We start from the raw sequence: 22,794 nt of genomic DNA, 5'->3' as shown, positions 1-22,794 counted from the left end.
TGAGAATAGAACTCCCCTACACAACAAAAACAATGCAAGACAAATAAACAAAATTGAAGGAAACTATAATCTCTAACCTGTCAAGTTTGCAAGCCCTTCATCACAAATTCTACATGAATCCAGGTTCAGGCTCTCCAAATTTGTTAAACCTGCAGCAAGCACAATAATCAGATCTTATAACCAATTTCCAAGAAGTAAATCAAATTATGCATTAATAAATGACGGGCCTATATAGAGCCAAAAGCTAGAAATAAATAAACAAATAAATATAAATATAAATAAATAAAAATTGAAATGAAGCTTTGTATAGCTGACCTAGTAGCTAAGAGATATAAACATGTTTGACAATCAAAAAAGATAACTTTTAAGATATATCAACTAGCCAGGAAAGTCCTGTAAGGTAAAATAATTTATGTATGGGAACCCACTACCAAGCATGGCACATATGGGCCTTTTAGAAACACTATAGCGACTTTTTTCAATAAAACCTTACTACTATGTAGTCCCACAGTCAACAACACCTTTTCTTAGACGTCAATTGTTAATAAATGAAACCAACTATGACAAAAAGCAGTAACATATCTGTGTGCATATCAGCTAGAGGAGGATCTCCCTCCCAAATTAATTATGAGAGTTCTAAAAGATATATGTTTGATTGTCCATACCATCTCTAGCATAAAATTGAAGGAAAAAGAACAACAATTTCAGTCACTTCCACAAGAGGAGTAGAAACCACCTTTCAAATGTACCAAACATGCATCCGTCAAGTCATTGAACCCCAAGTTTAACACTCTCAAATTCTCTTGTCCTACAAAAGAATGAAGATTATATAAATAATAATCCAAAGCTGCTTTCAAAGTTTTTCTAGTAAAAAATAGAAATGAAAATAAAAAGCATCTTGCAATTAAAGCAAAAAAAAAAACTCCACAGTTCTACGCCCAACCCAAGGTCCCAAAGCAATAAGGGTAAAATAAATTTTCAATGCAACATACGTGCAAAGTTCTCACATCCATCATCAGATAGCATAGATCTGTTAAGATTTAAAGACAACAGGGAAGGAAGATCTGCAAGGAAGCGAGCCAAGTTAGATTTCAAGTTAAAACTCAAACATGAATAACATATTGAATTGACAAAATTCAGAAATATGCATTTTTTTTATATTTGCAAAGAGTTGAACATTAAAAATAAACGATGTGCCCATGATCAAACTGATCATCATGTGGGAACAAGGCTCAAGTGTACTGATCTATTAGGATGATAATGTCTCAGCTGCATATTTTCACTAAACCAAAGAAAACCTGACAGAAATAGCTAAAGTATAGGAAGTTTAGGCACAAATCCTAAACTCACTCTCCAGCATCTCAGCATCGCCGCAGATTAAAGTGCCATATTTTTGCATGCACACCTTAAATCCAAATTCAAGTACCTGGATTCACTCTGATAGAATTTGTAACAGGAAGGAATGAGAAGGTAGATGATCCAAAAAGTGGACTTTGGAGGAGATTTCAATCTTAACATTTAAAAACCTTTTTAATTTCCTATGCTACCTTCATTTTTTCCTGACATTAACAGCCTGTTTGCAATAGTTTTTAACTTCTACTTTTAGCAATAAAAGTAGAAGCAAAAAAAACCATCACTATGCGCAATTGATTTAATGTTTCAGAACTATAACTTAAAAAGGTTTTTATTAAAAAAAAGATTGTTTTTTGCATTTTCAAAATTTTAATTAAATAAAAAACAACTTCCCTCACACTTGAGGAGCAGGGATCTCCGTGCTTTCTCAAGATATAGATAAAATCATGTTGGGACTTCTGAGGCCCATAGTTGAGTATTTAATTGAACATCCTTAAAAGTTGTGTTTGACATTCAAAGAGTTAATTTTAGGGTTTAAAATGCTCTTACAAACAATGCCTAATAGTAAAAATGCCAATATGCTATTCCTCTACAGTCAAACTCTCCCAATCATTACCTAAAAAAACAAAAAAACTCTTCCTATAATCAGACACAAAAAATAATATGATTTTTTCATTTTAAATCATTAAAAATTGGCATCTATTGATAGTTGCGGAGAGGTTATAGCCCTTTGTTTCATTCTTTCCTTTCTTCTCTTTTTTCTCACCTATGACACTTTATATTTTCTTCCCATGCACTTGGGATGCGCCCCTTTTTGTTGGGATATATTAACAAATCATATTTTACCTTTAAAAAAAAAAAGAAGAAAGAAAGAAAAGCGAAGGAAAAATAGAATCTCCACTGATTCAGCATTACATGTATTTTACTTTATCATTGTTGTTTCCATACACTTTTCTTTTCTTAAGGTATTACAATACTAGAATACGTATGCCCACTCCTAACTAGATATTGGAAACCAGAGATTCCAACAATGTGAATGTCAGCCCATGGCTGATGCCTAAGGGGTTTACTTATTTCATCTCCTGGTGAAGGAGATGCCGTGTGGATTTAGGGTATACTACCACATCTCCATCACCAAGATGGGGATCCATGTCCCTACAAATCAGGTGATCTACTACACTCCTCACAGGCATATGATGTAGGACAACCCTAGGATGATTGCCTACAATCAAAAAAGGGTTTTAGGAGAGGACCAAGGGATAAAGTTAATTGCAGTAAAATAAAATAAAATAGAGAAAAATAAGATAAGAAGAGGAGGATAGAACCCTTAAAGTGTCGCCATTGAGAATTGCAAAGTATGCAAGAAAACATAATATTATTATCCATCAATCAATTACTTTGATTTACATTAATTAGCCTTATTTATAGACTTTTCTAAAAAATCCAAAGTCTACAACCAATTCTAATTGTCTTATAACCTAATTAGCTAATCCTAATTTGACTCCAACAAATACTAATCCTAATTTAATTCCAATTAATATTAATCCTACTTAAAGTTTATTTGTGTCTTTCATTTCTGTTGAATATAATGTATGTATAGTATACTATCTTTCCTTGTTAATATAGGTCACATGTATGGTAGTTAGGACTCCTAGCCTTGTATATATATATCTCTCAATTGTAAGTAGAGATTACAATGAATGTGAATAAGGTTTTTCTCCTTTCTCTCTCTCTCTCAACATGGTATCAGAGCCAAGGAAGAAAACCTAATTCTTTCCTGTTTTCCGTGTCATCAACTCCGGGAAACCTTCCGGTGACCGTGTTTCTTTCCGGTCACCTTCCCCATCTCCCAATCCTTTCCGGTCAGTCGGATCGTCGTTAGAAACCACTCACCGCTGGCAAATTTTCCGGCGAAATTTTCCGGCGAACTTTCCGGCGAAATTTTCCGGCGACCTATTTTTCCGACACCGACCATACCAGAAGGAGCGCCTGGAGGAGATCTCCAACTTTTGTGAAGGCACCAGCACCAAAAGAGCAGCCACGCGCCGGCCACGCGCAATTTTCCGGCCGGCGGTTGAATCTCACGCGCCGGCGCGTGGGGGCGCGTGAGAGCTTTTCCGGCGACGCGCCTCCTCCTCCAGCTTCGCCTGACGCCGATCAGCCTTTCCACCTCCCTGGTTCTCCCATCCGAGCCCTGCACGTACCTCTTTTGGGGATTTTTGTCTCCGTCGGCCCTCCAAACAGTCTTTCCGGCGAAGCTCCGACCACTTTTTCTCCACTCCAATCCCTGCACGTGCCTTGGGAAGTGTTCTTCTCCCTTTCTGGTGGTACCACACCGCGATCTGAGGCCGTCTCCCTTTTTCGGTGGTGCCACGCTGCAATCTGAAGCCGTATTAGGGCTCTCTTCGATCCAAACATACTTCATTCTCCAGATAAGTGGATATGGCTACTAAAGCTTCCATTTTTTCCTCTGTCATATCTGGATCTCCTATGATTACTTCGGAGAAATTAGTTGGGAGTGAAAATTATCTTTCCTGATCTGCCTCTGTTGAACTTTGGTTTATGGGTCAAGGATATGAGGATCACTTGATTACACAGGAGGCAGATATCCCTGAGGTCGACCGCGTACAGTGGAGGAAGATAGATGCACAGTTGTGTAGTGTATTATGGCAATCGGTTGATCCCCGAATTCTTCTTCATCTTCAGGCCTATAAAACTTGTTTTAAATTTTGGACTCAGGCCAAAGGATTATACACGAATGATATCCAGCGTCTTTATAAGGTGGCTTCTGCTATTGTCCATCTCAACCAACAGGACTTGGATCTATCTACTTATATTGGCCAGATTGCCTCTCTTAAGGAGCAGTTCTTGACTGTGATGCCTCTTACTCCTGATGTTGGGGCTCAACAAACACAGCTTGACAAGTTCTTCATGGTCCTTACTCTTATCGGCCTCCGTCCGGATCTTGAGCCTATTCGTGATCAGATTCTTGGTAGTTCATCAGTTCCGTCCTTGGATGATGTGTTTGCTCGCCTCCTCCGTATCTCGTCCACTCAGACTTTGCCATCTGATAGCGCTTCAGATTCTTCTGTGTTAGTTTCTCAAACTACCTCTCGAGGAGGACGCAGTGGTACCCGAGGTAGAGGCCAACGTCCTCATTGCACCTATTGCAATAAACTTGGCCACACTCGCGATCGTTGCTATCAGTTACATGGAAGACCTCCTCGCACTGCCCATATGGCCCAGTCCTCTGATTCTCCGCTGCCTCAGCCTCCGAGCTCCTCCGCATCTCAGACATCTCAGGCTTCTATTGCCTCTGTTGCCCAGCCTGGTAATGCCTCTGCCTGCCTTACCCACACATCTTCTCTTGGACCCTGGATTCTAGATTCTGGAGCATCTGATCACCTATCTGGTAATAAGGATCTTTTCTCCTCTATTACTACTACCTTTGATTTACCTACTGTTACCTTAGCTAATGGTTCTCAAACTGTGGCTAAAGGTATTGGTTTGGCCCTTCCTTTGCCTTCTCTACCTCTCACTTCTGTCCTTTATACTCCTGAATGTCCTTTTAATCTTATTTCCATCAGCAAAATCACTCGTACTCTTAATTGCTCTATTACCTTTTCTGATAAATTTGTGACCTTGCAGGACCGGAGTACGGGGAAGACGATTGGCATAGGACGTGAGTCTCAAGGCCTCTATCACCTCACCTCAGATTCATCTCCTGCAGTTTGCATTTCCACTGATGCTCCTCTCCTCATTCACAATCGTCTGGGCCACCCTAGTCTCTCCAAGTTCCAGAAGATGGTTCCTCGTTTTTCCACTTTGTCGTCGCTTCCGTGTGAGTCATGTCAGCTTGGGAAACATACTCGTGTCTCGTTCCCAAAGCGTTTGAATAATCGGGCAAAGTCTCCTTTTGAGCTTGTCCACACTGATGTTTGGGGTCCTTGTCGGACTGCGTCTACTTTAGGATTTCAGTATTTTGTCACTTTCATTGATGACTATTCTCGATGTACTTGGTTATTCTTAATGAAAAATCGAGCTGAGTTATTCTCTATTTTCCAGAAATTTTATACTGAAATCCAAACCCAGTTCAATATTTCTATTCGTGTGTTACGCAGTGACAATGCCAGGGAATATTTTTCAGCCCAATTTACTTCGTTTATGTCTCATCATGGGATTCTTCATCAGTCTTCTTGTGCTCATACTCCTCAACAAAATGGGGTAGCTGAACGCAAGAATCGACATCTTGTTGAGACAGCTCGTACTCTCCTCCTCCATAATCATGTTCCTTTTCGTTTTTGGGGGGACGCTGTTCTTACCGCTTGTTATTTGATTAATCGTATGCCCTCCTCTGTCTTACACGATCAGATTCCTCACTCCCTTCTTTTCCCTGACCAACCACTTTATTTCCTTCCTCCTCGTGTCTTTGGTTGTACTTGCTTTGTTCATATTCTCACTCCTGGACAGGACAAGCTTTCCGCCAAAGCCATGAAGTGCCTCTTCTTGGGATATTCCAGACTTCAGAAGGGTTATCGTTGTTATTCCCTTGAGACTCATCGGTACTTTATCTCCGCTGATGTCACCTTCTTTGAGGACTCACCATTCTTTTCCACCACTTCTGAGTCTCTTCCTGTTTCTGAAGTCTTACCCATTCCCATTGTCTCCCCACCTGATGCTATGCCCCCTCGACCACTTCAGGTTTATCATCGTCGCCCTCGTGTCGTTGCTCCTCTCCCTTTTCCTGAGGCACCTGCTGACTCACTTCCTATCCCTTCGGCTTCACCTGCCCCGGCTCTGCCTTCTCCTAATGACTTACCCATTGCTGTTCGGAAAGGTACTCGCTCTACTCGTAATCCTCATCCTATTTACAATTTTTTGAGTTATCATCGATTATCTTCACCCTATTCTGCTTTTGTTTCTGCTATATCCTCTGTTTCTCTTCCAAAGAGCACCCATGAAGCTCTTTCCCATCCAGGCTGGCGACAGGCAATGGTGGATGAAATGGCTGCTCTGCACTCTACTGGCACTTGGGATCTTGTTGTTTTACCCTCTGGTAAATCTACAGTTGGTTGTCGTTGGGTCTATGCAGTTAAGGTTGGTCCTGATGGTCAGGTTGATCGCCTTAAGGCCCGCTTAGTTGCTAAAGGCTATACTCAAGTTTATGGTTCTGATTATGGTGACACATTCTCCCCTGTTGCCAAGATTGCTTCTGTCCGCTTGCTTCTGTCCATGGCTGCTATGTGTTCTTGGCCTCTTTATCAGTTGGATATTAAAAATGCCTTCCTTCATGGTGATCTTGCTGAGGAAGTTTATATGGAGCAACCTCCTGGTTTTGTTGCTCAGGGGGAGTCTGGTTTAGTGTGCAGGTTACGCCGCTCTCTATATGGCTTGAAACAATCTCCTCGAGCATGGTTTAGCCGTTTTAGTTCTGTTGTTCAAGAGTTTGGCATGCTTCGCAGTACAGCAGACCATTCAGTTTTTTATCATCATAACTCCTTGGGGCAGTGTATTTATCTGGTTGTTTATGTGGACGACATCGTCATTACAGGCAGTGATCAGGATGGTATTCAGAAACTAAAGCAACATCTTTTTACCCACTTTCAGACCAAAGACTTGGGGAAACTCAAGTATTTCTTGGGAATTGAGATAGCTCAATCCAGTTCTGGTGTGGTCCTTTCCCAAAGGAAGTATGCTTTAGACATCCTGGAAGAAACCGGTATGTTAGACTGTAAACCGGTAGACACACCTATGGATCCGAATGTCAAACTTGTACCAGGACAGGGGGAGCCTTTAGGAGACCCCGGGAGATATCGACGGCTCGTAGGTAAATTGAACTATCTCACCATTACTCGTCCAGACATTTCTTTTCCTGTGAGTGTTGTTAGTCAATTCCTACAGTCACCATGTGATAGCCATTGGGATGCCGTAATCCGTATTCTTCGATATATCAAAAGTACACCAGGCCAAGGTGTATTGTACGAGAACAGAGGTCATACTCAAGTTGTTGGTTACACAGATGCAGATTGGGCTGGCTCACCCACAGATAGACGTTCCACTTCAGGGTACTGTGTTTTTATTGGAGGTAATCTAATATCTTGGAAGAGTAAGAAACAAGATGTAGTGGCCAGATCTAGCGCTGAAGCCGAGTATCGAGCTATGGCTTTGGCAACATGTGAACTCATATGGTTGAGACATCTTCTTCAGGAGTTGAGATTTGGAAAGGATGAACAGATGAAACTCATCTGTGATAACCAGGCCGCATTACATATTGCATCCAATCCAGTCTTTCATGAAAGGACCAAGCATATTGAAGTTGACTGTCATTTCATTAGAGAGAAGATCGCATCAGGATGTGTTGCTACAAGTTTTGTCAATTCAAATGATCAACTAGCAGACATCTTCACTAAATCTCTCAGAGGTCCTAGGATTAAATATATTTGTAACAAGCTTGGTGCATATGACGTATATGCTCCAGCTTGAGGGGGAGTGTTGAATATAATGTATGTATAGTATACTATCTTTCCTTGTTAATATAGGTCACATGTATGGTAGTTAGGACTCCTAGCCTTGTATATATATATCTCTCAATTGTAAGTAGAGATTACAATGAATGTGAATAAGGTTTTTCTCCTTTCTCTCTCTCTCTCAACAATTTCCTTTCTTGAATATAGTTTTCATAAGGCTTTCCCCATCAGCATCCCTCTCATCACAAAACCCTAGTATAAATATGTGTACTGAAGTCAAAAGCAAGAGATGGGAAGGGAAAGTGTCATAAAAGAACTAACCTCTGAAAAAGTGGGGAAAAAAAAATAACAGGTCCCACTTTTAAACAAATTTTAAACCGCTTAAGATCAAAAATTACTTATTCCATTTAGCAATAAAGACCTAGCTAATCACTTGTAGCAAAACAAGATCAATGAATTATAAATTTTATTTCATCCTTATCCTTTTTTTGTAGATTAATGATTTTTATTTTTTAATCATTTTAATTGAAAATTTTACTTCTTTAAAATCAAAACATTCTTTTAAATTAAAATTCTTCTTTTAAATTAAAACACTTCTTTTAAATTAAAATATTTTATCACTAATTCCTTAATATAATAAAATCAAATTCTAAAAAATATGTATTTTAATTGATTTATGAAATACACTTCTAATTAATTTCATTTGAAATACAACCTTTCATTTATTTTTAATTCTTTAATAAAATAAAAATAAAATCCTAAATAATCTCAATTTAATTGATTTATGAGAATTAATTTTTCATGTTATTTATTTTTTGAATTTTTGTATCATTATGTATATGTCATAATAATTATTTTTATTCATTTTAATTCCTTAAGATAATAAAATTAAAATTCTAAATAAACTTTATTTAATTGATTTATAAGAATTACTTTTTCATTAAAAGGTTCAAAAAAATAATAATAATAATAATAAGGTTATGTTTGGTTCCCGGAAAATACTAAAGAAAGAAAAAAAAATGCAAAGGAAAATGATTTTTTCATGTTTGGTTGTCCTATGAAAAATATAAAAGAAAATCAAATATAATTAAAACTAATTAAAAACCTATGTATTTTAAAATTATTTAATCTTTATATTAATGAGTTAAAATAAATAAAATGAGTTTGAAGTAAAAAATAAAAATAACTTATCAACTTTTAATCCATTTTTTATTTTCCTTCACTTTTTCTTTCCTTCTATTTTTCCTTTGTATTTTTTTTCCCTTGCATTTTCCCTCAAATTTTCTGAGAACCAAACATAGCCTAAAAGATTGAATATAAGAACCTTTTTATGTTTTTTATTTATTTTCTATCCTAATGCCTATATTGTGATAATTATTTTTATACTACTACTACTATTACTATTTTATGTTATTTATTTATTTTTTGTATATTCTATCCTAATGCCTATATTGTGATAATTATTTTTACACTACAACTACTACTACTATTATTATTATTTATTTTTAATTCTTTATTATAATAAAATTAGAATTCTAATTAATCTAGATTTAATTGCTTTATAAGAATACATTAAAGAGATTTCTTTAAAGGGTTCCAAAATTTCTCATTGGCATAGTTTCAAAGACGACAAGAGAAGGAAAAAAAATTACAAGGTACAATATAAAAACTTTTTCATACTATTACTATTTCATATCTGAAATTATCAGCAATAATAATGAGATTTAACATATATTAAATTTAGAGGATTTGAAAAACACTCATCAAATTTATATGCTTACTTTACATGACCAAATTGCAAGTGAATTATTTAGTAGTCAAGCAAATTGCAATGCACATGGTATTTTAAGTCAAATTTTATTGATTAATATATTAGTTATATAAAATTTGGAATGAATATTTAAAATTGTCATACAATGAATATAAGGTTAATTTTGTAAATTAATCATTTTCAGTCTTCCGTTGTTTTTGTTATCAAATAAGTAAATTAAATTAAAATACTTAAAACTAAGATGATACCAAACACTTTTCAATTTGATTAATTCAGTCGTTATAATATGTAGCTCTTAATTTTCAGTGCTAAAGTCTTTCGGTACTTAATATTCAGTTCTATCAAACACCCCTGAAGTCAACTTGGCCAGGATCATTAACATGATATCCAATTCTAATATAGGATTACAAGATTACAAACTTTAGTTCTGTTATGAAAATGACAGACCAAGGCTTTACTATAATCAGTATAAAGGCCAAGCATTTTTTAAGAATGTAACCTGAAAGAGACTCTAAGCATGCAGCAGTAACAGGGCAACCCTCCATGTTTAACAAAGCAAGCTTGTGCAGACCTGCAAGGGACATGAAAAGATTCAGCACTTATTTATAAAGGGGGAAAAATTAAAAGATCAATGATCAACAGAGTTAAACAAACCAAAAATAAAATAAAAAGTGTTGTTAGCAGGGAAGGTATCTAGGAAATTGAGGACAGTTGAAATGCTTTGCAAGGAAGGTAAAAGAATATCATAAACAGAAAAGCTAGAAATCAAGGAAGATGTATCAAATTTAATTATTTCCACCAGGCAAATGGTGAAAGTAATCATAGAGAGGATGAAAAGGAATAAAGCCTCCATCCAAATGGTATTCCTAATGGAAGAATGTAAATGCATGGCAGGAACAGGTACTCCCATATTAGTTACAAACATGCAGAGTCAACATATTGCTACGTTTCCAGATTCATGATATCAATTTTAAAAGGAAAACCTTTATTCACCTTCCCCTCCCTTTTGCCCCAACCCCCCATCTTGACCCAATGCCAACCAAAACCAAAAATAAGGAAGATCTATTCTTAAGATTCAGAAAATGTCGATAAGCATTAAACTATACAGGAAAAATATCTGGTTATTCCTTTGAAGCATTATTTCCCAGGATTCACATGAACCACACATTCCAAGATCAATAATGCATTCATCAATGGTTGAAAATGTCACTCTCATCTTTGTTTGATCATCATATTACCACATCCTTTTGATACAAACCATCCTAGAAGAAGAGTCTTGATGGTTTGCACAAGCTAGAAAGATATAATGGATAGATAGATAGACAGACAGACAGAGAGATTAGTGAAGATATTACATTCAGATAAATAAATGGATAGAGAGAGACAAACATTATTGAAGATTTTAGGCTTTCGATAGAAAGATAGGTAGAGAGAGAGAGAGAGATTGTGAAGAAACTAGGATCTAGAGAGAGAGAGAGAAAGAAACTAGGATCTAATTCAGAAAAGGCTGAAATTTAACCAATCAATTTTTTAAGGACTTTTGAAATTTTTCTACCAATCTCAAAATAAAGACATAGAGGATGCTTGATATCGATGATAAATTCTTAAAACTAAACAAATCAAGTAGGTACTAATTAAAAGAGCACTTAGAATTTAATTCAAAGTGACCAAACTAAATAGGTGAAGCAAAATAGGCTCATACGTCATGAGAATTTTATGACACTTAATTGCCTTAAATTTGTCTCAATGCTAGGGCACAATCGCCAAGCATGGAGAAAGGCGTAATCGGAGATGCCGACCTTCTTGTCCTAGGGGAAGTACCTTTGGCCTCTCATCCTAGGGCACAGATGATTAGCATGGGGAGAGGAGCTTTTGAAGAGGAGGACCCTATCGTCGACATATCAAGAGTTGCGTCGCCTTCGGAAGCCTCTGCGGTGACGAAAAGAGGGTCGATGACTAATGAAGCGCTGCGCGATGAAGCTTCCAAGTATGTCGGAATACCTTCGTCTTCTGTGGGGGGTCGGGAACTCTCTTCTTCTCTTTTTTCTGGGATTGATCTGGCGGGGACGAAGGAGGGGGATTCGTCTGGTCTGGTTTCTAAGATTGAGGGAGAAGAGCAGCTCCCTCTGAGCATTATACTGGCAGATGGCAGCAATGGGGAGATGGGCCCAGAGGGGGAGAGATCCTCGGGTGGTGAAGGAGGGGGGGATGAGTTCGAGGTTTTGTTACAAGATTTAGAAGGAAGAGGATGTCAGTGGGATGATAGCTACCTGGCGAGATTCAACAAGTTTCTGGGTTTTTCGACTGAAGGCTTTGAAGGCGAAATACTGAACTTGCTCCTAAGGACCAAGAGAAGAAGAGAGTAGAATATTAAGAAAGATATTTCGGGGTCCACTAAGTTTGATCGTGAATTGAAAAAATTAGAGTGGTCTATCAATTATAAAGGAGCGAGGAAGGAGAAATCTCTGGTTAGAGATGGTGGGGATAGAATCTCGAACCTGAGATGAAGATAAAGATTATATCTTGGAATATAAGAGGGGCCAATGATAGGATTAAAAGGAAAGTTATTAAGGCTTTGATCAGGTCGCAAAGAGCGGATTTGGTGTGTCTACAGGAGACCAAAATTCAAGATATATCCAGAGGGATTGTTCACAGTCTTGGAGTTGGAAGATTCTTAGGTTGGGGTGCTATGAGTGCAAGGGGGGCAGCTGGTTGGGTTGTAGTGTTTTGGGATAACAGGGTTTTGGAGTTAATTGGCATGGAGGTGGGTCTTTTCTCAGTATCCTGTCGCTTTAAAAATTGCGAAGATGGCTTCTTGTGGACCTTTACGGGAGTATATGGACCTACCATGAAACGATACAGACAGTTGTTTTGGGAAGAGTTAGGAGCCATTCGAGGGTTGTGGTTTGACCCTTGGTGTATTGGCGGGGACTTTAACGTGGTCAGATTTCCTAGCGAGCGCAATAGAGAAGGAAGAATGACTGGTTCCATGAGAAGATTTTTGGAGGTGATTGAGGAGTTGACTTTAAAAGATTTGCCTCTCCATGGGGGGTCGTTCACATGGAATGGAGGGCTGAATGGTCTTTCCAGGTCCAGACTAGATTGTTTTCTGATTTTGGAGGATTGGGAGAACCATTTCAGTGGGGCGATTCAGTGTTCTCTCCCAAGACCGATGTCTAATCACTTCCCAATTCTATTAGATGGGGGTGGGGGGCGAGGAGAGGTTCAACTCCATTTCGGTTCAAGAATATGTGGTTGAAGGAGGAGGGGTTTAAGGAGTTGTTAAAGGGTTGGTGGCAAGGATTCAACTATAGTGGGTCCTATAGTTTTATCCTGACAGAAAAATTGAAGGCTTTAAAAATTAAGCTGAAGGAATGGAACTCAAAAGTTTTTGGTAAAGTGGGGGTGAACAAAAGGTTGGCTCTGGATAAATTGTCCTACTGGGATAATCAGGAGCAACTTAGAGCTTTAAACGAGCAGGAGCTAGAGGCGAGAAAGGAGGCTAGGGAGGAGTTCACGAAATGGGCTCTAATGGAGGAGACTTCGTGGAGACAAAAATCAAGAGAAATTTGGTTGAAGGAAGGCGATAAAAACACGGGATTTTTCCACAAGATGGCAAATTCTAACAAAAGGAGGAATTGCTTGAAAAAAAATTAAAGTCAATGGTACCTGGCTTTCAGAAAATCATGATATTCAAAGGGGAGTGGTGAGGGTCTTTCAGGATCTTTTATCGGATCCTTGGCGTCCTTGTTGGAACAACATTGAGTTTGACAGCATTGGGGTTGAAGAGGCAGCAAGACTGGAGGAGAGTTTGTCTGTGGATGAGGTGTTCTCAGCCCTATCAGATCTGAATGGGGACAAGGCCCCTGGTCCGGAAGGGTTCTCCCTTGCATTCTGGCAATTCTGCTGGGATTTTGTCAAAGATAAGGTTATGGGTTTCTTCAAAGATTTTTTTGAGAGGGGAAAATTCGTCAAAAGCCTGAACACCACCTTCTTAGTTTTAATCCCAAAAAAGAGATGGGCTGAAGACTTGAGCGATTTCAGACCCATCAGTTTGGTGGGGGGTCTTTACAAGCTGCTTGCAAAGGTCTTAGCCAATAGATTGAAAAAGGTAGTGGGAAAAGTGGTGTCTTCAACCCAAAATGCCTTTATTGAAGGTAGGCAAATTCTTGATGCTGCGTTAATAGCTAATGAGGTCATAGACTCCTTGCTGAAAAGAAAGGAAAGTGGGGTTTTGTGTAAATTGGATTTAGAGAAGGCCTATGATCGCATTAATTGGGATTTTCTGCTATCAGTGATGCAAAAAATGGGTTTTGGGGAGAAATGGGTTGGGTGGATTAGATGGTGCATATCCACTGCTTCGTTTTCGGTTCTGGTCAATGGTTCTCCAACCAGTTTTTTTCAGAGCTCCAGGGGGTTAAGGCAAGGAGACCCCCTCTCTCCTTACCTTTTTGTCTTAGGAATGGAGGCCTTAAGTAGTCTCATTAACATAGCAGTGAGAGGGGGTTTTCTATCAGGCTGCAGGGTAGGGGGAAGGGAAGGTGTCGGGATCCAAGTTACGCACCTGTTGTTCGCTGATGATACATTGGTCTTCTGTGATGATTCTCAAGAGCAATTGGTTTTTCTAAGTTGGTTATTAATGTGGTTTGAAGCCATTTCCGGACTGCGCATTAATTTGAACAAAAGTGAGATTTTGCCGGTGGGTAGAGTAGAGAATGTTGAGTTATTGGCTGTTGAGCTTGGCTGCAAAGTGGGATCTCTCCCTTCCACTTATTTGGGGCTCCCTTTGGGTGCTTCGCATAAGTCGGTGAAGGTTTAGGACGGAGTGGAAGAGCGGATGCGGAAGAAACTTGCCTTGTGGAAAGGGCAGTTCATTTCTAAGGGAGGAAGAATCACTCTCATCCGGAGCACTTTGGTGATGTTGAAAGTTGGCATTCAAAGTTAGGGTTTTAATTTAGGAAAGTATTTTAGGAATAAAAAAGGAGAGATCATTTAGGATATTTCCTTAGGATTCAGTTTCCTAATTTTAGGAGAGAATCAAGCTAAATTGATATTTTCTTATTCAGTCATTTTGTGTATATATATGTGTATGGTGTGTACCGAATATGGATCAATAAAAAAGGAATTCAGAAATTCTTCAGGCGAGCATGCCAACCTATCTTATGTCATTATTGCGCATGCCAAGAGTGGTTAAATTAAGACTTGAGAAAATTCAAATGGATTTTCTTTGGGAAGGGGAGCGTTGGAGAAGAGACCCCATCTTGTAAAGTGGGCTGTTGTCTGTACTCACAAAAAGATGGGTGGATTGGGGATTAGAAATCTTTCCATTCTCAATAGAGCCCTCTTGTGCAAATGGAGTTGGCATTTTGCGGTTGAAAGAGACTCTTATTGGAAGCTTATTATTAGTATGAAGTATGGGGTTGAAAGAGGAGGGTGGAGCACTCGTGGGGCTAGGGAGGGCCATGGGGTAGGGCTTTGGAAGGAAATCAGCAAGGAAGGTTTGTTATTGCTCAATAATGTATCATTCTCGGTGGGGGATGGTAAAAGGGTGAGGTTTTGGAAAGACATTTGGTGCGGGAACACGCCCCTTTGTGAGGCCTTTCCCTCCTTGTTTGATTTAGCGGGTTCTAAAGATGCGTGGGTAGCGGACTATTGGGACCCAATGGGGGAAGAGGGAGGGTGGACTCCCCACTTCCTTAGACCTTCCAATGATTGGGAGGTGGAGGAGGTGGAGAGATTCCTTTCGTCCATTCAAGGAAAGAGGCTGGATGCTGATGTGGAGGATAGGATGCTGTGGAAAGAGACGAAAAATGAGATTTTCACTATAAAATCTCTTTATAAGTCTCTTGTTCATAGTTGTGCAGTCTCGTTTCCGTGCAATATTATTTGGAGTCCGCATGTTCCTACAAAGGTGAGTTTTTTTTGTTGGGAAGTTTCTTGGGAGAAGGTCCTTACTCAAGATCAACTCAAGAGGAGGGGCTGGATTTTAGCCAATAGATGTTGCTTGTGTTGTGTTGAAGAGGAAATGATAAATCATATCCTTGTTCATTGTTCTAAGGCGAAGATTTTGTGGGATCTTGTGTTTTCTCTTTTTGGGGTTATTTGGGTTTTGCCGCTTACGGTGAGAGACACTCTATTAAGTTGGTATGTTTCTTTTAAGGACAAGAAACATAGAAAGGTTTGGCGGGCAGTTCCTCTTTGTTTATTTTGGACGGTTTTGAAGGAAAGAAATAGGATAGTCTTTGATAATGAGGCTTTGTCGACTCAAAGATTGAAAAATTCCTTTATTTGTAATCTCTTATCCTGGGCTAAATCTTCTATAGTTGTAGACCCCTTAACTTTGTTTAACTTTGTGGAATGGTTGGGTTCTTGTTGAGGGCCGGTGAGTGCTTGTGTTTTTGTTGTTTTTTTAGGTGACTCTTGTATACTCCCTGTATGCTCTGGGTCACCTTTCAAGCACCCTTTTTCTAATATATCTTTGTGCTTTTACCTATCAAAAAAAAAATTTGTCTCAATGCTAAGCTCTATATTCTTTGCCATTTTATTGATTGCACAGATACACAATAGTGTTCAATAGGAAGAAGTTATTTTATTATTGAGAGCCTTTTAGAGATTGACAAAAAAAATATATCAAGGTAACATTTTGAATTGATACAATGAGAAGACATGGAAAGTTCATGCATACACATTTGTATTTTCCATTTTATTTATCGCACAAATGTGCTTTCTTGTTTGCACGGACACAACAGTGTTCAATAGGAAGAAGCTATTTTATTATCGAAAGCCTTTTAGAGATTGACAAAAAAAATATATCTAGGTAACATTTTGAATTGATAAAATGAGAAGACATGGAAAATTCATATGTACACATTTGTATTTTCCAATGAAGAAAAGAATGATAATATATGAAAACTTACTAGCTTTTCTAAATTTAATTTATCTATAAGTTCCATAACTCAAATTTCATATTCTAGGAAAGGAATTCTGTCTATGGCATGCTTCAAATGGCCTGATGCTCTTATATGTTCCATAAACACTCTAGTATTGAATCTGGATAGATTTGTAAAATAACAGACTTCAGACTTCAAGTTTTGTATTTATCAAACGGTTTAACTGAATTCAGTACCCAAATTTCAGAAGATAGCAATAAAGGCATAGAAACCCACTAAGAATCATCATGTTCTCCTCAAGAAAAGAATGTGATTCCTTAAGGCATCAAACCAAGTAAGTTGCAGATTTATCTGCCTACAGAAAGCATCTCATGTAATATTTATCAGCAGAATGACTCTTCCTATCATGCACTGGATTCTCACCTTAGATATGTTTCTTTAGGAGCAACAGCTTGCTTGGCTTTCTCAGAAGTTGCTTTCCTCTTCTCAAAATTCAATACTCATTTTCAATATTGAAGCTTCTAATACTTTAACTTTTAATTTTATCAAACACCCCTTACTCCACATAAAAGTTCCAATCTCATCTCATATGATATACTTCTTACAATTACAAACACGAAACAAGCATGGACCATGCTCCAAAGCTACTATATGTTTTACCATTATAACATAAACGTGTAAAAGATAGTAAACAGATAAATACCAAATACCTTTCAAATAAGCAACACCATCATCTGTGACCTTACTGCGGGAAATTTCTAATCCTTTCAAGTTTGTAAGCCCTGAAATATGATTGAATGAGAAATTTCTTAGCTGGGAAAAGACAGCATTTTAAGTTTCAAAAGGAACATAATCATATATTCATGCTTTACAATGAATTTAAAGCTCATTACAATTTCACATGTTTCATTTTCGTGAATAACAATTGGAAACAGTTCTCATAGTTTCTGACTCCAGAAATGCCAATTCCATCACCTCTCACCCATAGATTATCTAACAGTGCTGGAGAACTTATTCTGTGCTTCTAGAACAAAAAATAAACTAGCGTTTCAGCAAGAACATGGGATTGAAGGCATTCTTGTTGTACCCTTGAGTCTTAGACAATGCAACCATAGTGTACAACTTCCTTCAAACAGTAGGCTAATCACAGAAAATAATGAAATGGATATGTTGGAATAGTTCAATGTTTACAGAAGATGAGAAGTAAGGGAAGTCCATGGGTAAAACCTATTAGCAGTAGTATAAACATAGGTGCATGTATCCTGACTTAGCATAACCCAAAAGGAACCCAGTTGAGCAGAAAGCTCACACGGCAAGGGACAAAAAGAAGGGGAAAAAAGATACACCCCCCACAATATGCTCAAAACAATTATGAACCAGGAACATGTCAGTTCAATCAATCAAAGTTCTCAACAAGAACCAGATAACTGAACTATAAGGTGAACAATCAATCCCTTCTCACCCATTCCTCTCTTCCCAAGCAAACACCAAGGATGATAATACAAGAAATCAAAATAAGAAAGAAAACAGAAAAGTTACCTGAGAGAGGCTTCAGATCAGCATCTGTTATGCAATGACACATATTGATGTTAAGAGACTCAAGCTTTGTTAACCCTGTCAAAAAAGGGTTCACATAAGCCACATAAATCATGGTCAGAATAGGGCATTAACATTGAAGCAAATAGAATGCTGTCTGCAAAGGGGTCCCAGAAGGCCATTGTTATGGCTCAGTCTATAAGGTATAAAGCCTCACCGGATTGCCAAAAAAGCTTAAGCCTTATACCCTAAGAGTTAGCCTTTACTCATGAATCTGTTAGGCATATAGCTTAAACTATCATAGCAAAAAGTTTTTTTAATTAATTTCTTAAGCTATAAATAATGCTGATTAAAAACCAACCATACTTAAACAATAGAGACATAGAGCACAGAGCAGGAAGGAGAACGATATAAATTGATTTGATTTGATTTTTCCTTTCTTTTTCTTTATCTTCATTTTTTTTTTTTCATAAACAAAGACTAAAATTAAATTATGAAGAGCCGCCAAAAGAGTAACCCAAGGTATTCAAGAAACAAACCTCTCTTCACCACCAAGCAAACAAGAGAAAACAAAGGAAAAACCTCAACAAGTGCCCAACCATTTAAAAAAATTTACTAAAGTCACTGAACAATCATCTATAAACAACTTTGACAATAGAAAGCAAACAAAATCCCTTGTCAGCTTTTGGACAGAAAAAACCTCGTTATCAAACGCAATTTTGTTCATTGCCTTCCAAACCGTCCAGAACAAACATAAAGGGCTGGAGTTGAAAGGGGGCTTAGGTATTAAGAGTCTTTCAATTATGGAGTTGAAAAAACCTCATCTTGTCAAACACATGTAGCATGAAATGATAATTCTAGTTCTAATAACATACGAAAATTGTGCATTTTCGAACAATTTGCATGCATAAAAGGAAGAGGAACAACCAAGGGCTGACAAAGTCAATCAAGCTCAACCTAACCACCCCAACCCCATCGATATGTTTGGTTTAGTTTCATTTGGATGGTCTACTCCTAGATTGATTATAGAGAACCAATATACTTCAATTTGGTTCCAATTTGCTAGTTGGTAAACTGACCCATCTCAAGAACCCACTAAGAATGTGATCACATATGTGCATCTCAAATTATCATTTTTCATATTAATTTTATAAAGTAAAAGATATGGCTTTTCCTACATTTCATAATGGATATAAAAGGAAACTCTAGACTCAAGTTCCCATTTGACAAATCATTCATTTGTCATTTTTTATATCAGATTATTCATGTCTCATTTTAATTTAATGAAGTATAATAATGTGGGTTTTCCTACACTTCGTAATACATATAAGAGGAGACTCCAGACTCACAATCCCCATTCGTTCATTTCCTTCATCCTCGGCCTAGGGTGAGGGATTTGGAAGCCATCATATTTCCACGATCTGACCCTTCCTTATTCCTTCAAGTTATTGGATCTAAAGAATCATACAAATCCAGCCTTCCTCTCTCATTTCCTGTTCTCCATTTTTTTTTTTCCCTTTTCTCCTCTACAAACATCTTACATAAGTTCATCAAATGAAACACTAATTTCCATCTCTCCTTTATGCATGTTATGTTCATGGCAAACAGAGGAAACATTGCCTGCAGCATTGGTAAACGTCTCAAACAGCCAAGCATAAATGTGCAAGTTTAAGCCTGGATGTGACAATTGCTCGAACAAAGGTCAAAGGTTAGAATCATACTCAATTTATTCCACCAATATCCGGCTTCCTAGAACATTGGATTTTTTATTTTTTTTTCCTATTGATCAGAAACAGAATATATAATATATATTGATAATAATAAAGTTGAAGAGAAGGATGAGAGGACCTTCCCTCAATGTACAAAACCTAATCAAAGCAAAAGTATACCCTCCACTGTACAAGGAGAAATACTTATAAAAGCATGTACAAAAACTCTCAAAAAATCAAAACCAAATTCTCCCAAAAGTTATCTACCCCTTACTAATTACAAACCGAAAGCCAACTAAGTAGAATAACATTAAGAGGAATTCCTCTAAAAGTGACAGTACAAGAAGCCGAAAAAGAGGAGTAAAAATGAATAAGACCCCATAACATCCCTTCCGTTCTACACTTTTCCTCAAAAATCCTAGTATTTCTCTCTTGCCACACAACCTACAATGCAGTAATACATGCAATATGTCAAAGCGTCTAGCCTCTAATTGAATTCCCCAAGCTTCTAAATGAAATAATCATCATATCTCCAATACTCCTTGGTGGAACCCAACCCAAATTAGCTACATTGAAGAGCTTATGCCAAAGCCCCAATATTATTGGGCAATGCAAAAAAAGACGATTGATTGATTCTCCACTCTCTTTGCATAAAATGCACCAATGAGGACAAAGAGATTTGTAAGGTCTTCTCACTTGTAGCATGTCATTGATATTAACTTTCTTATGCACCACTAACACGCAAAGGCCTTGACCTTTGATGGGGTTTTTGATATCCAAACAAAATTAGTTGGAAGGCATGAAATTGGTTTAAAGGGCTTCAACAAGACCATGAAAAAAAAATTTACTAAAAATGAGCCAGTGGAGGATAAGGACCACACTCTTAATCTATGGTAGAAAAAGACAGGTGCACTGCATTAAGTGAAGACATGAGTCTTTCGAGGAGTTCAATATCTAAATCAATGAGATTGCATCAGAAATTAAGATTCCAAGAAGAAAGGTAGGAATTTCCAAGGATGCCAGAGATGGAAATATTTCTCACTGAAATAACTTTATAAAGGCCTGCAAATTGTGAGCTCAAAGGTTGATCTCCCCACCATAAATCTTCCCAGAATCAGATTTTTTCCCCATTCCCTACCACAAGACAAATGAAAGGGGAAAAGTCCTAAAAGACTTGAACAATGGCCTTCCAAAAACATCTGTGTGATCATCTAATCATAATGTTAGCATCCCATCCATTAGCATGTGTCCTATAAATGCTCGAAATCACCTGATGCCACAAACCAAAACTTTCCCTAGGGAACCTTCAAAGCCACTTCCCTAAGAGAGCACGATTTCTCAAGGTCGTCTTCCCTATTCCCAACCCTCCAAATTCCCTTGTTCTACTTATACCTCCAAATAACAAACTGGATTTGCAACAAGATCAATTCTACTTATACCTCAGTTTGAGCCATAGTTCAAATCTTGACAACCAACCTTGGTCAGTTCAGTTCTGAGTTGACACCAACTTGGAACTACCCAGACCTTGAATATCCTTTTAAAATTAAATAATTATAGTACCAACTCCTTATTAATCTTTTCTAACAAATAATGAAGTCTCCACTTTGACCATTACTATTTAAAGGGACAATCATAACAAAACAGAGGCATTTGACTCCAGTCAACAATACTGATCACTTCCTTGAACATATAAGCAATCTGCTAATGCATTGAGCAACATGGAGTGAGAATCTAATGGTTCCGACAACGACACGAGGTCAAAATGAAACACATATGTCAAACAATAATTTAATGAAGCCACTCCATGTGACTGAGCTTTATCATCGTGTTCACACACATTCAGACATGAGATTAGCAGGTTTATATGAATAGAACCAAAGGAGTTATTGCAGTTCCTAAAAGACACCGTGCAGGTGGAGAAGAGAAAGTATATGCTCCCTCTAATAATAAACCAAGTACTTTGAGAAAGCCAAAAACCTAAATTATATCTGACAGATGAAACTGGAGCAAAATTTATGGTCTAAGTGCATGAAAAGGAAGTTCATTTCTTCAGGTCAAGTATTTATGGGATAAACAAACTAACCTTTAAGATGAATAAGTCCACCATGGATTCCTGGGCATCTCTCTAGATCCAACTTTACCAAGTTAACTAAGCTGGAAAAAGCACTCATTCCTTGAGCAGTAATGGCATTGTTTCTTCTGAAACTCAAAGTTGTCAGGTTTGAGAGACCTGAAAGATTCAATCACAACCACAAAACCATGGAAGAAGTTACTCCAAGAAAATGCCAAAGACTAAAATCCTGATTCAACAGTATATTGAGAATTATAAAACAAAGAGTGAAAATGAGGAAATATACGCCATACTAATCCCAGTGATGCTTCCCACATCTTCTCAAAGCTCAGTACACCAAACATAAAAACCAAATATCATTATGAAACATAAGTGATGGAAATTTCTGGTGATTCTGGTGAATATTGCACAATTGCTTACTACCTATTTAATTAACTGGATAAATGGAGAAAAATCTTTAAAATGTAGTGACTTACAGAAGAACAAAATGATACATGGTGTTTCCAGTAATAAGATGGTTCAAATACTAAATTAAATCGAGGAAAATTTAAACAAAAAATAAAGATTAATTACAAATAACGAAAAAAACTTAAAATAAAAATTACTATAATCAATGCTTTAACAATCATTATTGTAGCCAGCACAAGTAGATTTTGTCATATGATAAAAAAGTTGAAAGCTCGAAAAGTTGTTTCTATGAGTTGGTTAATAAATTTCAAGCAAAAACTAACTTGATTCCTTTTTTACATAATTTCTATATAGCCACATGATTTGATTGACAAAAAAATCCCAAAGAAATACCACTAGATTCAACTTTCTGTAACACTTAAAAGAAGGTTAAATATGTAACTGTAATAAAGATTAAAAAAATGCCAAATCAGAAGGAACAGCATGAAAAATACCTGGAAAAATAAATCCAGAACTTGGAAGATATCCAAAGCATCTTAACATATTGGATGCTCAAAAGAAGTTTAATCTTAAAATACATTTAGCCAGC

General features: G+C 37.4%; 1 protein-coding gene across 5 annotated transcripts in view; it reads right to left on the bottom strand.

The window, feature by feature from the left end:
* The window catches only part of LOC100265253 (uncharacterized), a 42,000-nt gene that overhangs the window by 15,633 nt on the left and 3,573 nt on the right, over positions 1 to 22,794 (bottom strand). For all 5 annotated transcript variants that reach the window (XM_059739647.1, XM_002270136.4, XM_010656546.3 and 2 more), the window contains 7 exons: positions 21,810 to 21,956; positions 18,021 to 18,095; positions 17,192 to 17,263; positions 10,091 to 10,162; positions 993 to 1,064; positions 737 to 808; positions 78 to 149 (listed from right to left, as the gene is read on the bottom strand). In XM_059739647.1, coding sequence (XP_059595630.1) covers positions 78 to 149; positions 737 to 808; positions 993 to 1,064; positions 10,091 to 10,162; positions 17,192 to 17,263; positions 18,021 to 18,095; positions 21,810 to 21,956 — 582 coding nt within the window. The remainder of the gene's footprint in view (positions 1 to 77; positions 150 to 736; positions 809 to 992; positions 1,065 to 10,090; positions 10,163 to 17,191; positions 17,264 to 18,020; positions 18,096 to 21,809; positions 21,957 to 22,794) is intronic.

Source organism: Vitis vinifera, chromosome 9 (genome assembly GCF_030704535.1).
Source record: "Vitis vinifera cultivar Pinot Noir 40024 chromosome 9, ASM3070453v1".
NCBI lineage: Eukaryota > Viridiplantae > Streptophyta > Magnoliopsida > Vitales > Vitaceae > Vitis > Vitis vinifera.
The sequence above is the reverse complement of the archived record's forward strand: the minus strand, read 5'-3'. Positions and strand labels throughout refer to the sequence as shown.